Raw genomic sequence first — 11,529 nt, 5'->3', positions numbered from 1 at the left:
TCAGAAATAACTAAGAAACTAGTGGGAAACTGTCTTGCACATATGTTGGTAGTTTGTGCTGGACACAAGCAAAGAGGTGTTAGTTGTGCGTTATTATTATCATGCAAGAACCTAAAACCTGGGGCCATAAACATAGCCAAGACCGTGTCTTAAAGGGCTAGTTCACACAAAAAGGAAAATTCTGTCATCACTCAACCTCATGTTGTTCCAAACCTTTAAGATTTTCGTTCATCTTCGGAACACAAATTAAAAGATATTTTTAATGAAATCTGAGAGATTTTTGTGTTTCTCCATTGACAGCTATGCAACTACCAAATTGACGCTTCAAAAAGTTCATAAAAAAATTGTAAAACGAATCCATATGAATCAAGTGGTTTAGTTAAAATTTTCTGAAGAGCACAATCACTTTATATGATGCACAGATTGAATTTAGGCTTTCAAATTCATATATAAACATTGATCAGCGAACATAAACACAAAAGCTCAACCGAACCTGAACCTGATGTTTGAGCTTCCAGAAGAACCAATGAGGTTCATTCCAATGTGTTACGCATCACATTTGACCTTCCGCAAGAACCAATGAGGTTCATTCTCGCGTGTTACGCAGCACGTTTGAGCTTCCGCAAGAACCAATGAGGTTCATTCTCGCGTGTTACGCATCACGTTTGAGCTTCCGCAAGAACCAATGAGGTTCATTCTCGCGTGTTACGCAGCACGTTTCAGCTTCCGCAAGAACCAATGAGGTTCATTCTCGCGTGTTACGCAGCACGTTTGAGCTTCCGCAAGAACCAATGAGGTTCATTCTCGCGTGTTACACAGCACGTTTGAGCTTCCGCAAGAACCAATGAGGTTCATTCTCGCGTGTTACGCATCACGTTTGAGCTTCCGCAAGAACCAATGAGGTTCATTCTCGCGTGTTACGCAGCACGTTTCAGCTTCCGCAAGAACCAATGAGGTTCATTCTCGCGTGTTACGCAGCACGTTTGAGCTTCCGCAAGAACCAATGAGGTTCATTCTCGCGTGTTACGCATCACGTTTGAGCTTCCGCAAGAACCAATGAGGTTCATTCTCGCGTGTTATGCAGCACGTTTGAGCTTCTGCAAGAACCAATGAGGTTCATTCTCGTGTGTTACGCATCACGTTTGAGCTTCCGCAAGAACCAATGAGGTTCATTCTCGCGTGTTACGCAGCACGTTTCAGCTTCCGCAAGAACCAATGAGGTTCATTCTCGCGTGTTACGCACCACGTTTGAGCTTCCGCAAGAACCAATGAGGTTCATTCTCGTGTGTTACGCATCACGTTTGAGCTTCCGCAAGAACCAATGAGGTTCATTCTCGCGTGTTACGCAGCATGTTTGAGCTTCCGCAAGAACCAATGAGGTTCATTCTCATGTGTTACGCAGCACATTTGAGGTTCTGCAAGAGGTTTGTTCTCGCGCATAGAATAACACACGAGAATGAACCTCATTGGTTCTTGTGGAAGCTCAAACGTGCTGCGTAACATGAGAACGAACCTCATTGGTTCTTGCTGAAGCTCAAACGTGCTGCGTAACACATGAGAATGAACCTCATTGGTTCTCGAACATCAAGTGAACATGCTTGAGCTTCTGTTTACCATAACTGATGTGTGATTTGATGAATATTTATGTGAATAAAAGCCTAAATTCAATCTTTTCACCATATAAACCGATCGTGTCTCTTCAGAAAATTTGGACTAAATCACTTAATTCATACAAATTAGTTTTACGATCTCTTTATGATCTTTTTGAAGTGTCAAAGTGGTAGTTGCACAGCTGTCAATGGAGGGACAGAAAGCTTCATCAAAGAGATCTTCACTTGTATTCCAAAGATGAACAAAAGTCTTACAAGTTCGGAACAGATTATGACACAATTTACATTTTAGGGAAAAAAAATGGATGACAAACTTTAAAGGAAATAAAAATAAAAGATGCTCAAATAATTTGAGATCTGCAAGAGAAAAAAAAATCTGATCTTATAAATCTAATAATGACATAAGACCAGAAAATATCTTGAAAATGAGTTTTATAGTTTTCAAGTACTTAAAACAGTTAAATAAAAACAAGTTCCAGAATATACAGAGTGAACAGTATGCCCCCAGATTATGTATACATCCTACATTGTTACTGTCATGATGCTTTTAAGAGTCAGTTTGTAAGCTTGAGACCATAGGAGTTTTGTGATCATTAGGATAAGAAGCTCCTTTGAGCCCAAAGATGGCAGACTTTTGACACTACAGAATGTAAAGTATATAATGAAAGAAAAGATAGAAAGAAAAAGAAGGTAAAAATAAAAATAGCCTAATATGGCAGCTGCCTACTTAGGGTCAACAATGGAAACACAAACAACAGCGTTGGATACCGTAGCATTTTTTTTGTCCATTTTTATCATTTTTCGGCAGAGCACAAAATGCACACGAAGCCACAAAGTCAATTAGATGTACTGAATACCACAATGAGCATGACTCAGGAAAACAGATTCTTGATTAATGACGTTTCAGTACAACTCATCTCTTGCAGACTTTAATCCGTAGGCACACTTCTCTATGGACTTCCAAGGTCACACTAAAAGGGTCTGACGTTCACAGAATAATTATTCAATAGTCCAATATCTTAATGGACCAGCACCAGGCCACCACAATGAGCACCACGGCCTTCCATGGCCAAAAAATCTGACACATGATAAAAAGGATTTTGATACAAAAAAAGCGGAGAGATCTGTATAAATTTGAGCTCCTCTGCACATTGTTTGCTCAACGATTCCCTTTAGCCAGATCAAGCTGAGGAGAGGGAGAGAGAGACACGCGATTCTTGTGCATGGGAACACTACTGTTGAAACATCGAGTGTCAACCTTTTGAGGTGAAACCATGCATGCGTTTCCCAAGTGGATTAACGTCTTGCAAACAAAGCCGAGAGGTTTATGGAATAAAACAGTTAAGCTGGACAGAATGCTAACAAACATCTGCACGTTATCAGACTTGGATAGAATTCATACATAACCTGTACACTTTCTACAATATTTATAATCATTGTGAGGAAACAATAAAGAAGTGCCATCACTAAAATGTAAAGAAAGATATTTTGCCATGATTTAATTGTACATTTGCATTTTCTATTTAAATTACATATGTTCAAAATGAACATGATTGAGACAATGGATATTTACACAGCTTATGCATTGAGTCTGAGGGACTGATCTTCTCGTCGTCTGGAGGAAATGTCAATGTCTATGGAATCTTTGCCCACGATGAGACGCAGGCGTTTTGCTGGTGGGAGCGGGATGAAATCATCCTCGTTATCAAAGTAGTCCTCTTCCTCGTCCTCGGAGGACAGCGATTCCACTTCCATGTCCTGACCTACCTGAGTGTCCGCATTGTGATCCAAAACATCCCCCCCTTCTCGCTTCACGATGCCCAGGGTGACGTCCTCCGGGTAAGCGCGATGCAAGCCGGTGCCGTCTTCCTCCCGCTTCAGCTGGATCTTGAGCTTGGTGGAGCTGCTGTGGGAGCCGTGGCTGAAGCCGTTGTTCAGTTTGGCCACGTACGAGCTGCTCCGGTCCTTCTCGTGCTCTTTGCTGAACTTGATGCTGATTTTGGAGGAGCTCGAAGAGTTGGTCTCTCTGGGCTCTTTCTTACTGCTGCTGCTGTCTCGACGCCGGCGTAGTGTTATCTTGGGGATGCCTGAGTTGTTCTGCAGAATCAGCTGAGCGTCGTAGCGCGTGATCTGCCGCTTCTTCTTGCCCTTGCCTCGGCGGAGAGACTTGCTGCTTTTAGACGAGCCGTTGTAGTGCTGGTGGCGGTCTGGCAGGCCGAGCACTACCTTCCCGCAGTCTGCTACATCTGCGGCCCGAACCGCGTGCCGCAGGTCGGGCACGCCCTCCTGGAGGAAGGACTCACCGTAAGAGCCGGTGTCTTCCTGTTTTATCGTCCTCCTGCGTCTAGGACACGTCCCTTTCTTAGGACAGCTGGTCTCCAAACTAGGGGTGTTCATCTGGTGCCCGGGTGTCACAGGGATGAGCTCTCCAGGCTCCGACTTGAAGACCACACCCGGGCTAGACGGCCGACTTGGTGCCTGCGTGCCGTCAGACCCCTGAGCACCGAGAGAGGTCCTCGTGGACCTACGAGTTCTGTAAGGGCAAAGTGTGCTGTCCTTGCACAGGGAAGCACCCTTCGAAGAGCTCTGATTGTTTTCTGATGGGCGCGCTACACCGCCTTTGCCTCCAGAGCTGCGTCTGTCCGCGTCTCGCCTGGAGGGCTCCTTGAGATTCCCGCTAGCGTTCACTCGACTAGAGGCTTTTGACCATACGCCTCGACACCGTCGTCTTCCTTTAGGCAAAGGCTGTGTGGGCTTTGACTTAAGTCTCTTTGGTAAACTCGAAATATTCGTTTGACTTCGTTTAGAGGATGAGGTAGAAGAAGGAGTGCTTGACAGAGTTTGCCTTGTTACAGCCTTTGCTTCTCCGTGCTTTTTGACACAGGACTGCGAAGTCCTCTTACGTAATGCTGGAGAGACATGAAAGGAAGAGAAGAGAACTGATGAGCATGAGCTGTAACAGCATTATTAGTATCAAACATCTAGTATTACAGGTCTCTCACATGTTTGTACAGTGGTTGGTTCCTGAGAGTCTGCCTCTGCGTTGGAGCTGACAGACTGGCTGTCAGAGTTCCTGCAACTTTCCCCCAGTTTCTTTAGTCTGTTCAGACGCTTGTCTGTCTCTCTGAGGCCGTATTTACTATTGATCACCGGAGTCTCCACAGGCAACCCTGCTTTCGACTTAAAAGCTCCAGTGCCACGTCTGAAAGAAAAATCTTATTGTTAAAGCGGCACTGCAGCGCTGGGAAGATGAATGTGTATTTAAACTGGGTCATTTATGTAGTAGAAATGTGAAATTATTTTTGAATTTGGTGCCTTCTAGACCAAGAAAAGACTCATGTGGATGAAAGACAATAACTCCCAGAATGTACTAGCGATGCAATGCCCTACAAGGCCACTCACAAAGCCATGGCTACTGGTTACATCTCTTGCCCACCACAACACCGCCCCCACTGTCGTTTTGAAATTCATAGTAATAAAATAATTTCGTTCAGTTAGAGAACAGACACTACAATTAAAAACTGAACGTGTCTTTTCAATAAAGTGTGAGTGAGCCGTACGAAAGTCACGGCACAAACGCAGCAGGAGTCAGATTGCATTCATCACGAGAGCTGAGGTAAGCGCGGCAGTCATTCACGACGCGTGTTCAGTCTGCCGCGTTATCGCATATGGAAGCTTAAGTTTCATAGGAATTAATTGAAAAGTTGAAACACTCATTTTGCTCCGTACCGCTCCGTTATTAATGCCCGAGCCAAGTGGCAGCGGCCATGCGCATTTACATTATACGAGTGAGATCCCACCCCTATGGGCGGGTTGAAAACATGCGGAACAGCTCCTTCTACTGGCTCTAGTTTTCAGCCTCTGGCCAAAAAATCCTCCAATGACGATATTTGCGTCATCGGAGGATTTTTCCAGAAATAAAAATGCATAAATCTCTCGTCTCAGGGGGACATGAGGGGGGAAAGTACGATAATTCGAATATACTACCAGGTGTCTACTGATATAAAGCCTAATGCTAAAATCGCTGAAGTAACCCTAACCCTTACATTAGAAGTAAACAATACATTTAAATATACATAAGCAAATAGTAAAATTTCAAATATAAATTTTACAGCTAAACTACTTTAATATTATTATTTTAATATTAAATATTGCATTTAATATTAATATTTGAAACAAATAAATATAGAAGTACACACTACATGTTTAATGTTTAAGTAACCCATTTAATATTTGTATGTATACATTTAAATTAGGGGTGTAACGGTTCCTGTATTCGTACCGAACGGTTCACGGGGTGAGTTCCTAATGGAATCAGTATTCCCTATTTGATCATCCCTATGTGAGCAGGACACACGTGTACCGTATGTAGCAGTTTGGAATGCATTTGGCAAAGGGAGCGGCATAAATTCCTCATTATCTTCAGCTGGGATGTTCCCGTGACAACGCAGCACAGTGTCCGTCAGCAGATCAGGGTTGCCAGATATTCACAACAAAACCCGCCCAATCGCTACTCAAAACTAGCCCAAAACAAGCCCAGTCTCATTTCAGTGGGGTTTTTTTGGTAAAAATCTCTTATGGGGGGTAAAATATGTCTTTTTGGCAGTGTTTCCTGCTGAAATACGCATTCCCGGTGCTAAATATCACACAATTGGGGTTGCTTCAACCTGCGGACATGTATGAACTTGGCAACACTGCAGCAGATGTCGCAGTTTTATCTGCATCATTTTCTTTTTTTTAGCCTAACTGTTGCAAATAAAAATAAACATTTTTTATTTTAAAATGTTTATAAAAATATGCTTTGTAATACTGTATATAAAAAGTAATATAACTCTTAAAAATATGAATTGTATATTTATTTATGCCGGCGCTGCGTTGTCACGGGAACATCCCAGCTGAAGATAATGAGGAAATTACACCGCTCCCTTTGCCAAGTGCATACCAAACTGCTACATACGGCACACGCGTGTCCTGCTCACATAGGGATGATCAAATAGGGAATACTGATTCCCGTGTCCTGCTCACATAGGGATGATCAAATAGGGAATACTGATTCCATTTGGAACTCACCCCGTGAACCGTTCGGTACGAATACGCGAACCGTTACACCCCTAATTTAAATTGATATACATTTTTAATTCCAGTAAATAAATGTTGATAAACCAAAGTCCAATGCAATCCAAAAATATTTTAATTGATTTTAATTTTAATTTAAATGATTTTTATTTGATGTAGTAAATATTTAAACGTTAATATTTCAATATTTGGAGATGGTATAATGTTTTAACTTCTGAACTTAGCATCTTTTCAACAGAATTCTAATAGTTTATAAAATTATTCAAAATACAAACATAAAATGCTGTTATAGTCATCCATTCCTAACTACTGCACTGAAAGAAACATTAGAAACTAGAGGAATGCAGCACATGATACCTTTCACAAGTATAGCATTCACAGAATTCATTGTTTTCTCCAAAGAACCCATCTCCATAGTAACAGGAGATCTCTTCCCCAGGTTCAATGTCCCGCAGAACCTTTACACAGGCGGTATCTCGGCCTGTTGACACAAACTGCAAAAAATACAGTACATCAGCAAAAATGTCATTTTCTAGTTTATCGTTAAACTTCAAGTTAGTCTTCCTTTTTGCATCCAGAGAAACTGCGACAAACACCGCACATAAGCAAAATGTAATTTCCCGATTATCGTTTATCTTCAAGTTAATCTTCATTTTGGAGTCCACCCTCATATGTACTTACCTTGCAGTTTGGCCGGCAATCTGTAAAAACAATTAAAAAAAACACCTTCAATTTTTAAAGTCACCTTAGGATAATTGTTTCATTTATCGATCATGGGTGACTGTTCAAAATCTAGAAGAGAAATACCGTGGTTAATAAAAGCCGCAGGTCCCAGCCAGAGTTGCGCGCAGTTTTTGCGTGTAGAGTACATGACACTGAAATCATTTTCTCCGTGTCGAAGCAACATCCTCTCTTCACTGGGAGACAACTCAGCAATGCAGCCCACAAGATGTTCGATTTTATCATTCCTTTTCCTGCAATGTGCACAGTACGAATAGAAGATGAAAACTAGCAGCAAATTAAGTTGATGATCTGATTATATAATAACGTTAACACACCAATCTTTTGTTGCTACAATTTTGGCTCCGTTTTGCTCAGAGGAGTAGCGATTGCAAGGAAGGATTTCAAAGCCACTGTCTGAAGCAAACATGCGCAGGTAAACAAACACCTGGTGGGATACCACAGAAAAAAAAAATATATGTAAACATTTCATAAATATTTGGAGCAAATATGTATAAGCAAAGACTAATTTGAATTATTAGGTTATATATATTATATATATATATATATATATATATATATATATATATATATATATATATATATATATATATATATATATATATATATATATATATATATACACACATACATACATATACAAATTTATATATATATTTATTTAATCAATATATTAATACTAATATTTGCAAGAAATAAATATTTTTAAATGTTAATATTAAATAAACAGGCTATAAATGTTCAATATTACATTTAATATTAAAATTTATTTTTAAAAAAAATGTAAAAGGTATAGATTTTTATCCCATTAAATAAACATTTCAAATGTAATGAGGTATTTATAGCAATATGTACTCACAAATAGTAAAATATTTAATATTAATGTCATCATTAAATATTAAATAAACTATATTAATATTTAAATATTACTTTTAAAATGTTTGAAGCAAATAATCAAATACTAAATATTCATTCTACAATCACATATTAAAGGGATAGTTCACCCAAAAATGGGTGAATGGGTGAAAAAATGGTTTACTCACCCTCAAGTCATCCTAGGTGTTTATGACATTCTTCTTTCAGACAAATACAATCGGAGTTATATTAAAAAAATGTCCTGGCTCTTCCAAGCTTTATAATGGCAGTCCAAAATTTGAAGACGAAAAAAGTGCATCCATATATTATACAAGTACTCCACACGCCTTCCGTATTCAACTTATGAAGAAAGTGTAACACCTTTTGCAGTTCAAAATGCTATATCCAAAGCCATTGTCACGCCAGATGCGCTCTTTTCGTAAGTTGAATACAGAAGGCTAGATATTTTACTTTTTAATGTGTTATAGATATTTTTCTTACAAAAACCCATCGATTCTCTTCAGAAGGCCTTTATTAACCCCCTGGAGCCGTGTGGAGTACTTTTATAATGGATGGATGCACTTTTTTGGTTTTCAAATTTTGGACTGCCATTATAAAGCTTGGAACACCCAGGACATTTTTTTTCTGATTGTATTTGTCAGAAAGAAGTATGTCATAAACGCCCAGGATGACTTGAGGGCGAATAAACCATGGGATATTTTTTCATTTTTTGGTGAACTACCCCTTTAAGTAAACAAGCTTTTAATATTGCATTTAATAATAACACGTACAAATAATTACAATTGTCTATACATATTTATATCATAAACCTGCCGGGACGTGGGTAAATGATCATCAACATGTAGTATAAATCATAAACTGAGATCTTTCCAAATGTATGAATTACATGTGCTTTGAAAAGCTTCTCTTGGGACTTGGTCTTGTTGAGGAAGTGATGTCTCGTCCAGTCGCCAGAGGTCAGAGCCAGAAAAGCTTTCTCCAGGTTGTCATGCTTCTTAAAAAGCTCAATGATGTCCCTCAGCTCCCCTTGCCGACCTTTGATTGGTCGAAACCTAAAACGGAGCATCATATCAACATGAAAGACAAGCTTCATGACAGCAATTTGAATTAACCAAGTTAAAAACACAAACCTGGTGTTCATCTTGTGGGTCTGGAAGCCAAGGTAAGGATCCAGGATCAAACTAGTGCTCAGATCATCATATTCGCACAGCTCCTTGGCAGTCATTCCCGATGAGGGGACATGACGCCTTTCTGCCTCCGGGGGCGCCCCACCACAACCTGTTTGAAGATTTAACATTAATAACCACTAAGGACAGGACTAAGATGATGCACTATCAGTTAAACGAGTTGGGGGGGGGGGGGGAAATCAAGTAATCTGTGTGATGGCTTGCCAAGGAACTTACGTCGACTGCATCGTCTGCCACTCGGGGAGCCCTTGCTTTGACGAAGATGGGCTCTCTGTGTGTTCTGCAGCCTGGACTTGCTTACGGGCTGATTACTGGAGAACTTGCTGCCATGTCTCCTGCCATTCAGCACCATGTTCTTGGATTCTCCCATCTACTTCATACCAGCTGGCGTTCTGGAGAAGGCGCATTGAGCTTCTGTGTGCTTGTGAGAAACCATTCAACAAGGAGACTGCAGAAAGAACTGGGCTGAAGCCTGATCTGTCGTCTTATCTGCCAGGATACTCCAAATCAAACTGTTTCTTCAAGTGTTAATTCACCTAGATAAAATAACATTGTTCATTTGATTTGCTTATATTCATTTATTTAAAATTATATACATTTTATAATGCCAATATTTGTCATTCAAACAATTACAACACAAATAGAAGTAGTTGATTTCATGATCAGCATGCAGGTAATTTAAAAAGTCTCAAGTGTTGTGTGATATGATTACTTTTCAAATATTCTTGAGTATAGAGCGCCACCCCCTGGCTGCAGATGGAAATAACAAAAGCTGCCTTCAATTAAACTACAAATCTAGAATTCACAATTGCGAATGTCTTGGAAATAATGTCACATCGACCAACAGTTCATAGAATTAATTGTTTGCATATAATTTGGTTGATAATTTACATCAGTATACTTCTCTACCGTGGCTAAAACACTCCCATGTAAGCGTCGGTGTATTTAAATACCAACACAAACCACATTGACACGCCGATTGAAGTTTAAGCCCCAAAATACTTGTATACTGAACCGAAACGAAAGGTTTGGGTCGATATAATGACTTTAAAGTGTTAATTCGCTTTTTGTGCCGCTTAACCCCCTACAACGGCGATGAACGTAAACATTCGATGAATGCTAACTAGCTTAGCATCGAGCTAACTAAACAATGAGACTTGCCAAACCGGCAGAGCAAACATATCGAAAACAGAGTTCCTGGTGGATATTCCGATACTGTAATAATCAAAATAAGAACATGATTGCGCCCCGTAAATTTTATTTCTATGAATATTTTTTTTTAAGATATTGACATGAACAGATAATAATAGGAGTATCACACTGGGCCTAATGTGCAGCTAACTGAGAGATTGCTAGGCGACACCCGGAAAAGCCCTGAGCAGGAGTGATCGCGGTCACCATATTCACGCAGTACTTTAAATACTCACTTTTTTCCCTTCTGCGTCAAAGCGTGTCCATCACTAAAGTCCAATGCAGTCCAAAAATGACATATTGCCGAAAGATTGTCCGAATTTTTTGCATTAAAATTCAAGATGGCGGCCGTTTCCAGATCAACAGAGACGACAGGACAACCGAGCCGCCTCAGAAAGAAATAGACCCAAAATGTTTGAATTATCGGCCCTAATTTGACGCTCACTGCTTCTTTCTACCTCCCAAACTGTCCGTATAATACTGTCGCACAAAGAAAATTTGGCTAGATGTTGATCAAGAGCTATAAACGCCTCGACAAACTCTGATGTATACAAAGACAGCGTTGTTGTTGTACCCCTTTAAATGTGCACTTGCGGCTCGATCAGTGCGCTTGTGTTTCCGTAGAGCAGCAACAGCATCCCATCGCACCATAGCCTCTCACGAATTCACACTTTTCTGCTCTAACTTTTCTTCTAGCAACCCCTAGAAATCATACTTTATGCAGTTATATGGAATAGTGAAAAACAAATATTCTTGTGCACAAAATAAATGTTAAACAAGTTATAATTGCATAATAATTTAGACGTCTCTCATCATTATGTGTTTTGTATTGTAAACATATTTTCTAG

At 40.0% G+C, this 11,529-nt stretch overlaps 1 protein-coding gene across 2 annotated transcripts; it reads right to left on the bottom strand.

The window, feature by feature from the left end:
• Positions 1-1,820: 1,820 nt before the first annotated feature.
• kmt5b (lysine methyltransferase 5B) lies at positions 1,821-11,303 on the bottom strand. Of its 2 annotated transcripts, XM_079825328.1 has the most exons (10): positions 10,918-11,303; positions 9,707-10,026; positions 9,434-9,581; positions 9,190-9,355; positions 7,745-7,854; positions 7,494-7,660; positions 7,368-7,387; positions 7,044-7,180; positions 4,613-4,812; positions 1,821-4,519 (listed from the first exon to the last, which is right to left on the bottom strand). In XM_079825328.1, exons 2-10 carry the CDS (start codon positions 9,858-9,860, stop codon positions 3,189-3,191), a joined length of 2,433 nt encoding a protein of 810 aa, XP_079681454.1. In that variant the 5' UTR covers positions 9,861-10,026; positions 10,918-11,303; the 3' UTR covers positions 1,821-3,188. The 2 variants fall into 2 exon arrangements, with proteins under 2 accessions (XP_079681454.1, XP_079681453.1); XM_079825327.1 differs by having other exon boundaries at positions 1,827-4,519; positions 9,190-9,581; positions 10,918-11,302.
• Between the last annotated feature and the right edge of the window lie 226 nt (positions 11,304-11,529).

Source organism: Gobio gobio (genome assembly GCF_949357685.1).
Source record: "Gobio gobio genome assembly, chromosome: 9".
Lineage (NCBI taxonomy): Eukaryota > Metazoa > Chordata > Actinopteri > Cypriniformes > Gobionidae > Gobio > Gobio gobio.
Note: the sequence above shows the minus strand (reverse complement) of the source record. Positions and strands in the feature narration are given on the sequence as shown.